The sequence below is a fragment of the Calonectris borealis genome, chromosome 5, assembly GCF_964195595.1.
Source record: "Calonectris borealis chromosome 5, bCalBor7.hap1.2, whole genome shotgun sequence".
Taxonomy (NCBI): Eukaryota; Metazoa; Chordata; class Aves; order Procellariiformes; family Procellariidae; genus Calonectris; species Calonectris borealis.
The window spans coordinates 26,371,624-26,387,648 of record NC_134316.1 but is presented as its reverse complement, the minus strand read 5'-3'; the positions used below and the strand labels follow the sequence as shown (position 1 = coordinate 26,387,648).

Here is a 16,025-nt window from a genome sequence, read left to right as displayed (position 1 = left end):
AAGGGTCCTAGCCCAGCAGGAACTTCTTAGTCAAGTTTACACTTTGAACTTGAAAAATATATTTAAAAAAAAGAAAGGCAAAACTGAGCTGAAAACCAAATGTTCTTGCAAAAGGCCCAAGGAGCAGCAGCTGGGAGAGACTTTCCAGAGGGACATGAGGATTACCGTAATGGTGGGGTGGACAGACGGGCTTCAGCGGCTGCCACCGGCTGCCATCCTGCTGCCTGAGCTTACCCCCCTAAGCCTCGCAGCTCCCCCTCCTTCAGTAGCCTGGCTTCCTAATTAGCACTGGCTCCACTGGGGTATTTACCTTTTCTGTGCTGGATTCCTGTGGTTTCCAAAGAATTCAGGTGCTCGCTTTGAGCCAAGGAATTCACATTACCTCAGAGGCTGCGCTTAGGCCAGAGCTGGCCGCAGCAGCCCCACTCCCCCTGTAGTAACCCCTGCCTGGCAAGCCTCCGCTTCTTAGGGAGCGTAACTCACTTCTGCATGGACACCTGGGATGAGATTAGAACCGCTTCGGTAGACATCGCCTCACACGGAAGCTGTGGAGCGGTGTTTTTCACTAGACGTCCCGACTGGGCTTTGGGCTAGTGGATAGTGCATCAAGCCAGGAGACGTTCTGCTGTTTCCTTTCTTTTTAATTAAGATAAGCAGGGTTTGAATCACTGAGGGGAAAATCTATCTGTCTGTCTATCTATATATCTCTTTTAATAGAAATTTACTGCCTATAGACACCTGTTACCTGATTTTAGACTATGTGGTTTTTAGCTTGAATTTTCTTCTGTAAAATGGGGTAGTTGGGCCTCAGACTGCTACTGTTTGAGAGTTGCAAGGAAGCCTACTATATATATTTTTATATATATGTAATATAAATATTTTTTATATTTTTTACTATATGTATTTAAGTCATGGCCTAGTGATGCCCTTCGTTAAATCTGGTTCCCACAGCAGGTAGCTGAACATTTGTCTGTGGTATAGGATGTGGCCCTTAGTTAGGGTCCTTGGACAAGGGTTTCATTTTGAACCTACTCTTGTTGAGCTTCATCAAAACTGCTCTTTTGGTTGAAAGAGTTGCTTAAAAAAAGGAGTGAAAAAATGGCTCCTTGAGCAATATTTGTATATCTTGCAGTGATGTAGTTATAATATTGACATAGCATATCACCATTCTCCAGTAAAAAGAAGTCTGTTTTGCTAGCTTCAGCAACCTGTCTTCTTGATGGCATATTTTAGGAAATTCTAAAGGAAAGGTAGCTAAATACTAACTAGCAAATTCATTTTTTCTCTCTTCTATAGGCCCCTCCTCATCTTTCATGTTCCTCAATTTTTTTTTTTTTTCTTCCTTTTTCCACCCAGTCCTTTGATTCTGTCTTTGGGTAGCAGAGGGTGGTCTACCCAGGCATAGTGGGTCTCTGGGTATAACTACATGACCCTACTGTTGCGCTTAACAGGGTCAGTGTACTAAAGAATTGAAGAGGCTGGGCAACTCTTGGTGACAGTCTGCACAATGAGAACCTAGAGAATGAGAAACAGAATAGAAGAGGTTCACCGAATCACAGAGTGGATGAGGTTGGAAGGGACCTCTGGAGGTCGTCTGGTCCAACCCGCCTGCTCAAGCAGGGCCACCTAAAGCTGGTTGCCTGGGACCACGTCCAGATAGCTTTTTTAATATCTCCAGGGAGGGAGACTTTACAGCTTCTCTGGGCAACCTGTGCCAGTGCTCAGTCACCCTCATGGTGTTTCCTTATGATGCATAGGTTCAAAATCCTGTTAACAGCAGTGCATAAGTTGAAAACTTGCAAATTTGTTATGAAAAGATAAAAAAAAAGAAAATATTGACAGGTTGCAGACATTTGGTAAAGCTGCTCCTGGATCTTGTTCTTTAACATAGAACTGTTTGAATAATTTTATCCAGCTTTGGTTAGAGAAACTCTGCCATCATAGAGATGTCACCAAAGCTCCTTTTTATGTTTAGTAATTCCCTTACAAGCTTTGGCTCTTAGTCATACTCAGTTGCTAACTGACATATCAGATAGATGCTGTGGAAAATATTCATGTTGGAGATAGGGGGATTGTGATGGTCTGTAGACTTCTGTTTTCTGTCCTGTACTGCAAGAGAACTGGGTCCCAGGTGGCATTTTGGAGTCCAGACCTTGATAGTGTTAAAAATGGAAATATCTGTAGTTCTCCTCTACCAGTTCTAGTCCATCAAACAATTCCCTTAGGGCATCTTGTTTCTTTACATCCTGATTTTAACAGCAGTTCATGGAAACTATAAAGAGAATTGAATGGTGCAAACAACTTTCTATGTGGCCTTAGTTCCTTAAACAAAGTGGCAGCTAATAGACTAACAGGGAAGCCAAAGTCTAATGTATGGGGAGGGGAGGGAAGAAGGACTGAGTGACTCCAAGCATAAAATGTGAGGAGCGTGCTTATAGAAACACTACACTGGTTATTTCTAGGACATTTAGGCAGGAACTCTGTGTGCAGTCATGGAAAAGACTATCATAATTGTGTGCTTTTTCTGTAGCGCTTGTTTGAGAGAAAAGGGATTAACTATTCTTTCCTTCTTCCCACTCCAGGGTCTTTTCTCTTCTCCTCCTCCTTTCCCAGTCCCTGGCTAAATGTCTCAAATAAGCATTCCAGAGCTGCCAAGTTTCATGCAAAACTATGTAACATCTTATGTAAATATTTAATGATCCAGTTTATGTATTTTCAAAATGACTTGCATATGACAAACTTTACCTTGTGGTCAATTCATTTCCTGAAGTAATGCTGGGGATAAGGCAAAGAGTGGTCTACAACCACTTGGGTAGTGTCCTGCCTGAATGTGTGACAGTAAAAGGGTAGGTTGTTTGGATTAAGGCAGTATAGGGGTGTGGATTAGGGGCCAATCAAAGTTTGGCGTGGTGTCGTGGATTTGGGGATTTCTAGAGATAAGTGTGGGCTCTGTGACATGTTTTGTAGATTGCTAGGTCAACAGGGAAAAGTGCTGCATGTCACTTGTGGAGTAGGTGGCCTATTAAAGGTGAAGCTTAAGCTTGCTTATTAGGCTTACAGTGAACTCTTACAAGATGGGGAGGGAGACCAGTAATCTGTCAATATCTGAATGCCAAAGGTGATTTTTAACAGGGGAAGTCTGAAGCATGACAGGGGGGCAGAGAGCTGGGATACCTCTAGGTGATGTACTGTTAGTCTGGAGATCTAGAGTACTTCTGGAGTCTGAGGGAATTAGTAAGGACTTCTCCCTTGATTTTCTGTTCCTGCTGCCCAGGCCACCTGCTGCCACTACTGCCACCCTACTGCTTGCTTTGGGCAGGTGTGTCAGAACGATTGAATGTACAAGTTTCACTTCTCTGTTCTAAGTTTTGAATTCAGAAGTGAAGGCCATCTCCTTTGTCCTGCTGAGGAAGCAGAAGCTGCAGTGAAAGGGAGGAAGGATGCCAGGGCTGATCACAATATGATTGCTGCTACTTCTGCCTGGGAGGCTGTATTGCTGGTAGCAGTTTGTGTGGAAACTGAACAGTGCACAGTCAACCTCGGTTTAACCTTTCCTATTTCCAGCTGTAGTTTTGGAGTAGAAACTCTCCCACAATACTTCTGTTTAGAGGCTTTTGGAATCTAATCTCTTGTATATCATGTTAGTAGGTGTCCTTAATTTTCTTAACTTAACCCTTTCCTCAGATCTTAAAAGGACAAGATTCATTAGAAGGGGAGAATATTTGAGAGAATGGGAGTTCAGTAAGGCCAGGGAAACAAGTTAATGAAGGTGATTATCTTTGACATCACTTGTTGTTCAATTTAGACTGTGAATACAAGCAGTACATAACATCAAAACATGGGAAGGTGCTTCCTATGTCCTTGCTGCTGTGAGCTATATTATCTCTGTGTAATATGTATCACAGAGGTCACTCAGGTTAATGCTGTGATAGGGGACCATTCCTCCTGCATCCTCTGCCTGTCTCCCCCCACCCCCAAGTCCATTGGCAGGTGAGAGTGAGTTCAGTCAACACAGGAGAAATCCAACTTTGAAAACTTCTGGTTAGAACCTGTGTTATGGAGAAAGCAAATCTGAATTCAAGTCAAAACAGAGTTGATATCCTTCTGATGGTGGATACAGAACAGACATCCATTCCTTTCTTGATTTCCTCTATAATATTTCACATTGTTAACAAGAAAAACTACTGGTTTAGATGAGTTGGGGTCAGAAGAATGCACTGAATGGCAGGAAATCTTCCTGTCTGACTAATAGTGGAAAATTTCACCTGTTCCTAGAATTTTTTTTTTCACTTGACAAGTCCTACAGAAAAAGTCTTTGTAAGAATTCAAAGCGATGTGGATCCAGTTGTTGAAGCATTCAGACCATACAAGTTTAACTACCAGCAATACACAGCAGTGTTAAGTTTGTTGGGTGTCTGCATTGCAAAGTCTATGGAGTAGTCCAGAACTTGGACAGGATCAGATCACAGTGGGGGAAAATAAGAGTTGCTTGAAGCAGAGCAAGAAAGAGGTGGTGTTAGTGAGCAGAAGATAGTGTTTTGAAGAGTTTCACTTAATAAAATAGTCTCCTTTAGCTGAAGACGTGCCACTGCATGTGGATGGTCCAACCTCCAGTTTAGGAGTACTCTTGGATTCCTGGCTGATTGCAGGCTCCCACATAGCAGCATCCACGAGTAATGCTTTGGCTAGGAAACAGTCCTATCCTGGCAGATGATGACCTGGCCTCAGTTATTTGTGCCTTCATCACTCTTTGGCTGGATTATAGCAATATGAGATACCCGGGCACGAAGCCTTTAGTGCTTAAGAAAATAGCTCGTGCAGAATGTTGCAGCATGTGCTTGTGCTAAATTGTGTTCCTGGGAAAATATCAGGCTTGCCCTTTATTTTCTGTGCCACCTTACCGTATAGTTTCTAAATTGCTTTTAGGATTTTGGCCCTTATCTTTTAGGTGACATATATTCTATTCTTAGAAGTGGCCTGAAATTGGAAAAGAGGGGGTCCTGAAATGAAATTGGAAAAGAGGGGGGCCCCGACCTCTAAAAGATTGTAAGATTTCTCAAGAGTTTATTCTAATCTCGGGTTAACACCTAGAAGATTTTACAAGCATTGAAGTTTTCCTACTTTCCACACTTACTGTAAGGCCAGTTCCTATGAGCTTAGTGTCTCTAAAAAGAACCTGTAAATTTCTGTTGAAACAAGACATTCTGTAGCATGCAAGTCTCTTGTCTTTCCTGGAGAGAACAAGTGTGGTAGGTAAGTAGCCTCGTCACTACAGTGGGAAAAAGATACAGTGAAGTATAGTATGAAAAGCTGTAGAACTATAGAGTACTGAAGGTTACTGTAACTGGTATTTCAGTGGTAGTAATGCTCTTCCATCCCAAGCAAGTGGGATACACAGTGTAAGGGGTGTGGGCTATTGCCAGCGTTGTACTTGTGATCTGTCACCGTTCTAACATCCAGAGGCTATTGATAGAAACTCTAGAAATAACTTGGATTTTCCATTTGCAGACTTGCACTTAGCAAGAGGCTAGTAAGGCTGTCAAACCAGCGCTTGGAGAATGTATTAAGCTGGCATTTGATTCTGTTTTTTAAAGTTTGGGGTTTTCTGGTAGTAGATTTGAGTCATTTAATGTTTTGTGGTTTTTTTTGATGCATTGCTGAACTGGCCCATGATATCCCTTAAGATGACAGCATCCTAGTAGAAAAGCAAGTTTATGTATTGAGAGCTCTAGAACACTTTGAAATCCCTCCTAAATAATCAGTTCCCATGGAAGTGTAAATTCTATGGGCATGGAGCTCAGACCACCTAATAATTAAGGACGATCTCTGTAGAAGGAAGCTAATGCAAGCATTTGCAAGGTAAAGAAATACTGTTGTTTAGAAGTATTGTCTATGTCTGCCAGGGGTTCATATCTTCATATTTCTGAATATGTGCATAATTAAAAAAAAAAAGAAGCTGATAAGCATGGTGAACCTAATTGCCTTCTGCTTCAAAATATCGAGAGAGCCATGACTTTGTGAAATAGCTTGCTGCTTGTGCTCAGTATCTTCCAGGATCTGACTGAAAGCATATTATCAACAAATGCTTTCAGTATGCTGCCAATAAATGATGGTTAAGGTGGAGGTGATGAAATCGTAATTAAGGACAAAATATATGATAGGACTGTTGTCACTATTTTCAAAACAGAATTGCTAAATCCAGGAAACTTACAGTTAAACTGAAAAGAAATTCAAATACTTTAAGCTGTGGAAATATGTGGAAAGGGGATCCAGACTTCCAAGCTCTTTTCTGTTGCCAGCTGCTCTGACTTCATATGTAGTTAAAGCTCAGAAAAATATGGTGCAAAATCTTTTTCGCTTTTTTCAGTCTTGCCGCTTCAAGTTAGTTACATCATGGAGGTTTTTTTTTTTTTTTTTCTCTGCTCCCATCTGTGTATTTAAGGATAGATTTAATCTGATGAGCATCTTCGTAGATTTGCTGGTATAGTTCCTGTGGAGAGAGAGATATTTCTCAAAATGGCTACCAAGTGAGGGCAGTAGTGGCTTCATTTTCGCTGAGAAATGAGATTTTTTTTTTTGCAGTTCTTTCTAAAGGAAGGATTTTTTTTGTGTAACTTGTTAGATGAGCTTGTATAGTTCAGCTTCTTCTGAACTATGGAAAATAATAGGGGAAGGATGAAGAGAGATGACTATTAATAAAGCGAATTGGGGATGCATTCTTTTCTGGACACTAACTTCATTGCACAGCCAGATGCTCCAAATTCCCCTCCCTGTCTCCCTCTTCCATTTTTCTTGAGCACTGCCTCCCTTTTCCTGCTTTGAGGCTTCACCCAAATCTACTCTCCTTTTCTTGCAACTAACCCTGCTCTCCTTGGTACTTCCTTTCCCTCTTGCCAGGACTTCTTAAGATAGCATATGTCTGACTTCCCCTCTACCCTTTCTTACTCCCCTTCATCTGTTTTGAGACGTTGCCATCTTAAGCTATTGTGGTATAGGAGGATGGTCAGAATGAAAAAGAAGGTGTTTTTTCTTTTTTGATTTTTTTTTGTTGTTTTGTCTTTTTGAACTAGAACATGCTTGCTGTTATGAGCTGTGGTGGTTAGCAGTGGCTCATACTGGTCGTTCTGCTAACCACATGCCCTGGATTCTGCCCTTGATCTTTTGTTTTATTTATTTTTCTCCAAAGTCTGAGGCCTAAAATATATATTGAAACAGGAATTGATTACATGCAGAATAAGAAAATGATTGCAATTGGACTAGATGATCATTGTAGGTTCCTTCCGACTGGAACTATTCTATTACATTATATTTAACTTGATGGCATGTCCTTGTCTGGATGTAGGATTTTGCAAATGTCGCCACAAATAGTATTATCCTCTGCTTAATGTTTGAGTTTGTTTTTTTTTTTAAGTTGTTTTGTGGCCTGCTCCCAAAATAGGCACTGCCCTCTTTCTGTCCTGACTCTGCATCCTAACACTTTCCTTTGTTATGTCTGAAAGAGGGTGTACCTGCATCTGATTGAAAGTTAATTGGTATCTTTCTATAGTTGCTCAAGTGCATCCTTAGATTGACAAAGGCTGATCATGCAACTACACCTTTAGAAAGCAACTTTTGCACAAGGTATAATTTTAAACACTTTAAATTGGCATGGCTATCAAGAGAAACAGTCCTGCACTCTTCCTATCTGCTGTTCCCATTCTGATGTGGACCCTTTCCTTTCCTGGCACAGGTATATGATCAGTTCCCCTCTGGCTGCACAGTGCAAACTGGAATGGGGTAGCATGGGCAACTGTACTAGCAATTGGTTGCAGGAAGCTCCTTCCCCTCCCCTAGAAGCTTATATTGTTTCAGCATTCATTCAACCTCTTCTTAAAGAGGTGTGCTATTGATAAGATTACCGTTTAAATTGCTTCAGTGCAATTTTGTGCTGTATTCCTGTGCTCATTCAGGGGCTTGTGGTGTCCATTGCATTGTGTCACCACAAGCATTTCTGTACCCATGCAGTGAACTGATCTGATTTGATAAATAGCTTAGCAAAAACGGCAGTTCTTAGATGGTTTGCTGTGCAGGACAGACACCCTTGTGCCGGTAATTGTGCAGCTAAAATGAAGGTGGATAGCTGAGGAAAGAGTATGGATAGCTTAAGTCTGTGTGGCCACTGGAGAGGGGGAAAAAAAAAAAGCTTACCAACTTACAACTTTGTAGCTGGATCAGGGAGCTGATCTACCTTTGTCCTTTCACACCCTTCTCCTTCTCACATCCTGTTCCCTCTGCCACACCCCTCAACACAAAACTAAAAAAAAAAATCCCTCAAACACCTTACAAACCAAAATCCTGGGCTATTTTTCAGTTGGATCAATTATTTGATTCATTTCAACACAAACATCTGTGATGGTAGTGTATGGCTAAGGGAGTGGTAATGAGTGCTTGATTACAATACAGGTAATGCCTTTTAATCAAGAGGTTACCACTGTTTTCATAAACAGGCTGATTTAACTGTGGTGCTGTTGGTTGTAACAGGGTTCATATGAAGACTAGATAAGCTTGTAGTAGTGTCTTGCTCCTGATTGCGATCTTCCCTACACTCCCTTTCCTTGTACACAGCTAAGTGACATCTGTGGGATATGGAAGGGCTGCGTAATCCCTGAGAATGACAGCACCCCCTGGAGCAGATGCTGCCTTGTTGGACAAATTGGTCTGGCCTGCAGGTTGTACCTGGTTTCCTGGATGCCTCTTGAGAAGGAGGATTGGCAGTTGTAGGCTGTGTAGATGGTGGTGGTAGAAATTGGTTCCCACCCTCAGCCTTTCCTAAGGCATCCTTGGAGTACACAAGAAATGAGCTGTGCTTGTGTGAGACTTCAGGAAATATTGACTGTGGTATGCATATGTAGTATGATTGCTCTGAATGTGTGCATTTCCCAGGACCAGTGTATCTTACATATTCATGGTAAGTCCTATTGTGAAATTGAAGGGACTGTGACACTGACTGACTAAAGCAAAGTGGCCTGTTTGGCCAGAAATCTAAGCAGTTGAGAAAAAAATGTGCCTAGCATGATGGGTGCACTGTTAGGCTGTGAAAAATCCCAGGAGAACAAATGGAGCTCCCTGCTGTAAGACACTGAAAGAGAGACTAAATGCATCTGGATGTGGCCCTTGAGAATAAACTGCATTTTTTGTGAGGAGAGGTTGCGTTTGATGAAGTCTCATTACATGCATTCTCTCCCTAGCTGTTGTTGAGTGGCCTGTGTAGTAGGTCATATTTAGCAAGCATGTCACTTGTTCAAGAAATACTGTGAATCTTTATCCCTCTTTACAGGTTTGCAACAGTGAGGTATGACCAGGCATCCAAGAACATTAAAAACCAGTTCATGCATCTGACCAACTACAGTGTCAACAAGAAGAGTGGAGATTATGTCAGGTACTTGGCTGGAAAATAGAACTTGATCTCCAGAGGTTGGGTCGATTTACCCAAGTTGGTCTAAGGCTGGTGCAAGTCCATAAAGGTAGGCCAGTGGTGTCAGCTTGCTTCTTTCATTTATTTTTAGCTGTGATGATCCTGAAGTAGAGGATTATGGAAACAAGTGGAGCATGAGTGCAATGCTGAGGTACTTAAAACAAGAGGGGAGAGACACTGCAGGTCAGTACAGATCTTGTTCTTTTATCCATTGTTGGATCTTAATCATCTCGCTAGTGTGAATCCTAAGAAGTCAGGGAAGAGCCCCAGTGAGTCCCATTTAGCACCAGAGCAGGGTGGAGGGAAGCGTTGTTCCTTACATCTTGCTCACTAGAGCTGTGCATTTATTCTCTATCCCCAGAGATGAGTTCCATCCCCAGAGATCAGGCCTACCCCTTCCCTTTTGCAAATAGTATTCTGAGACTTTCTCAGGGTGTGTTTCTTAATATTTTACCTACATTTCCCGTTTCTTAAGGTCATTCCATTCCTTCTAAAAGCTTCCCTCCCTCTACTGCTCCCATGGCCTGTTCAGTCTGATGAGTGACCAACCTCTGGAGAACTGTGCCAGTTTGATTGACTCTTGGATGTGGTGTCATCTTTCCATGGCTCAGGTTTTTGCTGGGTGTTTTCATTTCAGTCTGTGTTTCATATAAAATGGCTCCCTCTTCCACACCTTTGCCAGGTCTGCTGGGAGTAAATGCATCTGCAGAGCAGAATCCATATATCCTTTAAGGGATAAATTACCTGTGATACTGAGGCATCAGTAACACTACTGTTAGCAGCTATGCTCACGTAGCAAATGTTGCCAGGGAACACTTAGATGTTGAAGGAAGAGGTTTGAATCTGGCTTTCAGATGGAAGTCCAATGGCTGTCCAATCACTTGCATCATATGTTTTCAGTAAGCTGTGTACACAGTTATTTATATTGATACATTTCCACACCCCGACCTAAAGTATAAAACATGCGCTCTTAATAATTAAGTAAACTGCTGAGCAATGCAAGCGTGTTTCTCTAACTATCCATTACAAGGCTTCTTGCACCTTTCTCTGATGCATCTGGTTCTGGCCATAGGGAGGCAGCATGCTGGCTGTAAAGTAGTGGCCTTGTCCGGGCTGGCAAGATTTTTGTGCTCTGGGATGTTTATGTGCACTTAGACATTCCCATGCTGTTTTGCTTCCACTTAGTTGTCTTCTGGCACAGAAGTTCACATCTGAATTTTCTTGCATGCTCCTCTGTAATTATTCAGGTCCTTGCATGTCATCATCTGAACATGCGAAATAGTAACTGTAGGCCTAAATCGAACTCACTGGTCTACTAGATGAAATGTTTGTACTAGATGTTCTTTGGGACAGGGATTACCAAATGTCTGTGGGTTTGCTGGAGGTCTTGTGTGTTTGCTTGTGTTCCCTTTGAGGGATGGGGAAGAGTGTCCTATCATCCCTACTAACTTTTCAGACTAGGACTCAAGTGTTCATTCATTCCCTCCTCTTCTCACTTCTCTATTGCTTGTCCTTGAAAACAGAAACTAAGTGTGGTGTTCTTTTTATTGCATGACTCATCCCAAGCCCAGTGTAGCATCCAGGTCTACATCTAATATGCGTCTTTTCTTGCCTTTTGCTCCCTCTGTCAGCTCAGATTCCTGTTCCTGAGCTCTGTTTACAGGCTCATACAGGAGCTGGAGAGACCTTCTGTACTGAAACTGCAGATTATCTATAGGCCAGTGGGAATGGGAGCTGTCACCAAATCATTTGAAATGATTTGTGAATCATGGTATGGGAACAGCTGCTTTAGAGGAAGGTGCAACATCACAGAACAGTTATCTCATAAAAGTCCACAAGAAAAATTTTTGTATCTCAGTGGCTATGGCTTATTCTCTGTAGCTTAAGGGCTTATCTCACTAACCCACTCTTGTTTAATCTTCCTAATACTCTGAGTGGGCGGTGATCAGACTCCAGCTGACTTGTGCTGATGTGCTTGCCACATGTTTCTGCTTACATGCACTGTACATATACTCACTTTTATCACTCTCATTTATGAGTATTTTTGCACTAGGATACTTACGCATGTATCTATATACTTATGCTTGCATGGATTTCCAGACATCATTGCTTTGTCATCCATAGGCTGTCACGTGCTTTGATTCACAAAGGTATCTGTCCATATGCATATTCTCATGCTCTTCTAGATATTGTGTGCTACTTCACAATCTACTTTTTTCTTTTTTTTTTTTCTCTCCTCCCCTCCTTGCAGCACTGATGGCCAATGTGGAGGACCTGATTATCAAGACTGTAGTTTCTGCTGAGCTGGCCATTGCCACAGCTTGTAAGAGTTTTCTTTCACATCGTGGCAGCTGCTTTGGTAAGACACTGGGGGCATCTTTGTTGATTGGCTCTTGAGTACTGTTTGAAACTTCCAGCTTTCTGATGCTACAGAGAAATGAGCATTCCCTATTACAGGGAAGCCAGATAGTTGTTGTTTTTTTTTTTTTTTCCCCTCAGTGTAGGCCTCTGTGAGGGCAGGGGATGTTGAATCACAGTTGCACCTGTGCCAGTGTCGTTTGTCAGAATCTCATGCTAGAAAATGGAATGATGAAAAGGGACTTGAAAAGGAACTGGGGAAGTGCTGGAAAGTTGAAGTTCCTTACCCACTAGTGCCCTTGCAAAGGATGGCTGTGGATGATTAAACATCCCTTTAGAGCATTTAATATTTTCTATTGAGCCATCTAGCTCAATGTAGTTCTGAATTACTGTCCTACATGCATCTGAGACTAGGGAGGAATGTGTAATGCAGTGCCTGGAATGACAGTGGTGGTAATGCTTCTGGGCTTGTGCTTGTGTGAGAGTACCACATGGTGGCGTGAAAGCCTATTTCTGGCAGAAGCTGGATGCAGAACTATGTGCTGGCAAAGGGATTTGAGAACTCTCTGGCAGCAGATGCTGGGCTGAGGTCCAGAAAGCAGCGGCTGGTACCACAGTGTGCCTTCTCCCGCTTTCCAGTGGCTGCTTCCCAACCTTCCCTAAAGAGGCCTCCTCCTGCTCTTAGCCGCCCTTTGCTCATGTGGATACACGCACGAAGATGGAGTCTCGGGGCAGGGGAAATGAGTCTGGAATTAGTCTCAGTCAGTACTTATACCAAAGACCACGCTTGGCTTAAGCTATCCTGTGTTTAGGTATTGGGACTTATATTTAAACTAGCTATGACAGGTCAATCCATTTGTGTGGTCCTTGCATTGCACTTGGGTATTGACAGTTTTGCAGCTTTCAACACTCTAACGTAAATGCTGTCATCTTTGAATATTCGGGGGTGGTGAGACAGTCAAGAATAAAGGAGGAGCCATGGCTGATATGTTGTTCAGTTTTCTGCCAAACTAGCTACCTCTGTAGCCTTAGCTCCTCCCGACTAGCTCTAATGCCTTTGTTCAAAGTTGGAGAACCTTGGCATACATGGGGATTTATGAGTTAGATAATAGTTTTAGTGAAGTAGCAGTTTATCAGCTACTCCAGAAATATCAACAACTGGATTTAAAAAAAAAGCACACTAAACTTTAACGGCCTCTTTTTTTGCTTCTCCTTTTCTCCCTCAGTTGTATTTCTAGATTCCTCTGAGCTGTGTATGTGGAAACTAATGCTCCTCATGTACTTTCTGCTGGGCCTGGCTCTGAGGTTATCCCACTTCCTGCTGCCTCCCCAGGGCTGCGCTAACCACCCTCTCAGATGCTCCCCCACAAATAAACTGTTTTGTTCCATTTATTTCAGTGTAAACATAAATTAAGAGCTTCCCAGGAAAAAGAGCTTAAGTAGGAGCCATACTGCTTCCCTAGGGAGCCCGAGGCATTTCCAGAGCTCAGTACTTTCTGCCACCTTCCCCCACAATTAAGCGGTGGTCCTTGCCCCAAGGATTTGAACTGCCCTTGTCATGACGTATGGCTCATTCTTCATCCGTGTGTCTTGTTCTGACACTCTTTGGTTGTGCCACTTTTAACCCTGTTGTAAAAAAGGCAGTTTTTCTAGCTGGAAATGTTCAGAATGGCTGAGTTCATAGCTGTTAACATGAGGGAGAAAACTGGGAATAAAGATTTCAAGGCAGAGTGCAGAGGCTCCCAAGAGCCTTTTTTTTTTTCTGTTCTCGGCTGTGAACAATGAAACTGCATGTGTGTCCTGAGAAAAACTGATCATTTGAAAAGTATCTCAGACTTCAGAAACCTGTTTCTGAGATTCAGATACAGAGGTAGGCCTTGTTTGGAAAGCTTCTAGAAAAATATGACTAGCTTAATGTGTATTCTACTCTAGTCTTTGTAATGCTGTTCTAGGGAATAGGACTCCAGCACAATTGCCACCTTCTTGCTAAAAATTAAATCAGTACTTATTTGTCTAGATTAGGTTGCCCACTTTATTTGTCTAACAGTTTAGCACTGCTGTGGTCCTTCATTCCTTTCCCAAGTAAATGCTTTTTTACTTGATATACTTGTTTTCTAGATTTAAGGGAAAAGACTCCATTCATGGCTTCTTCATGTTCGTTCTAAAATAAGACTGGTGAGACAGTCTGTATGGTTCCAGCTACCCATGCTTGCCTAGAAAGTGAGAGTAGTAGGTCAGGATGATTCTTTTTCTAATGTCAAAGTGGAGTGCTGCTGACAATTTGTGGAAAGATTGTAGTGAGTCCCCTTTTGGCCGTGTCATGTGAGCTGTTTACTGCATTCTAGTAATAATCAGCTCTCAGAGGACTTGGAATGCTCGGTAGTTTTGTTCCTCTGAAATGCATCACAGAAAGTAGTGTAAGTACTACATGATTTTGTTGCAGCCTTGTTCATGCATTGTTATTAACAATGTGATCTCAAGCCTCTATTTTGTTCTTTATGATTAGCTCATAATTCCTCATGTAAAATTGAGCTGCAAGTAAAAATTGTCTTAACTAGTAGTTCCGGAGGAGGGCATGCTGCAGGACTCTGAACCACTGCATTGTCCTGAAGCTGGTCACCAGCTGAGTTGTTGCTTTCCTCTGGAGCCTTCTTTAAGAGAAACTGGATTTTGCACTGGCTTTAAGGGACATGGCATTTCAGTGGGAGCAGGAGGTATGATAGTGATACATATGCCCAAGCTGATTAAAGACTTCATTGTTCTCCCTCCTGGAGTAAGCACTTCTGGGTAGGCTAGAAAAGGCAGTGAGGCCTGCTTTCAGACAGTCTGAAAAATCTCTGTAGGGTGGTTTAGTAGGGCATGAAATGAAGGCAACTGGGTGCAGTACATATTTTTGCCAGCATCCAGTGTAGCACCATTTTCTGTACTCACTGAAGTGTGAGCCTGAAGAAGCAATAAATTTAAGTCTCCTGTTTCATTCCCAGCTCTAGTCAACCCGGCAGTGACACTGCTGAGCTCTTCTGCAATCAAGAAGGCAGGGCAGGATAACAGGCATGTTTATTGATCCCACCAAAGCAATGAGTTTCTTACTTAGCTGCTCCTGTGTCCTAAGGCTGAATTGGTCAGGCTTATGCTTCTGATCACATCTACATTAAGAAAGTATAGAGCAAACAATAAACTGTTGTACTACTTGAGTGGTGCTGACCTGGAGCTAAATGCTTAAAAAAAGTCTTCATTTGTATCTAATCACCAGTTCTCAACCATCTATGTTACTGTTCTTCAGGAGCATTTACTTTTCTTAGTAGTAGCAGTTGACCTGTTTAGGGGAATGGTAGCCTTTTGTAGGATTGAACAGTGCTGGCCTGAGGTTATTTTGCAGGACACTAAAAATTTGAGATTCTTAAGGAATTTCTGTGCAGACTTGCTTGACATGAGTATAGGTGGGTCCCTGCTTAGAGACTTAGGTCAGCCATACATATACCATACACATATCCTATATCTTTTTCTGGTTTCATAGATGACATGTCAAGGAAAAGCAGAACAGGTATTCCCTACACTTATCTTTTTTTGCAACACTTAATCCATTCTATTTTTATACCCTTACTGTCAGTCTTTGCTTTAAAGCCAGCATGTAAAGATGCCATTTTGAATCTGAAGGAGGTTGTCCTTAGAGTCCTCTGGCTCCCATCAGATTCAGGAGCCCTGTACCTTTCAGGACAGGTCTTTTGATCATCCAGTGTGCCGTGGTAGGTTTTGTAATATAAATATATCTTCAGAATTTAATAAAACTATCAGCTGAGCCTGAAGGGTAAAACGCGTTCAAGGGATAGGTCTTCTAGTGATAGCTCCTGTAGGAGCAGGAGTCTATCCCTGCACTGTTTCCTTGTCACTTCAGAGCTTTAAATGGTACCTAACTGATTGTTGATGATTTAGCACCCAGAGCTCAGCTGAAAGAGTCAGGATCCCTGTTGCTGCAGAAGCTTTCTGGTTTTGTTAGGAAGCTGTTCTCAGCTTGGTAGCACCAGTGTTCTTTCGCAGGTGCTGGGGCAGACCTAGGAAGAATTAACTCTTCCAAAAACAGCCATAAGCAAATGACTAGCATTGTCAATTTATCATCAGTGGACTTGTGTTACCAAAGTCTGAATCAACCCTGGCTTCTCATTTCACCTTCTACTGCCATTGATTCTTGTAGTGACATTAAGATCTTTAGCAG

General features: G+C 42.2%; 1 protein-coding gene across 24 annotated transcripts in view; it reads left to right on the top strand.

The window, feature by feature from the left end:
- The window catches only part of TTLL5 (tubulin tyrosine ligase like 5), a 144,676-nt gene that overhangs the window by 19,301 nt on the left and 109,350 nt on the right, over nucleotides 1–16,025 (top strand). For 23 of the 24 annotated variants that reach the window (XR_012673861.1, XR_012673860.1, XR_012673859.1 and 20 more), the window contains 3 exons: nucleotides 9,317–9,418; nucleotides 9,546–9,637; nucleotides 11,706–11,813. Coding sequence is in view for 16 of the 24 variants with exons in the window: in XM_075151487.1 (XP_075007588.1) it covers nucleotides 9,317–9,418; nucleotides 9,546–9,637; nucleotides 11,706–11,813 (302 nt within the window). In the remaining 8 variants the exon portion in view is untranslated. The remainder of the gene's footprint in view (nucleotides 1–9,316; nucleotides 9,419–9,545; nucleotides 9,638–11,705; nucleotides 11,814–16,025) is intronic. The other variant, XM_075151486.1, reaches the window with a different exon arrangement.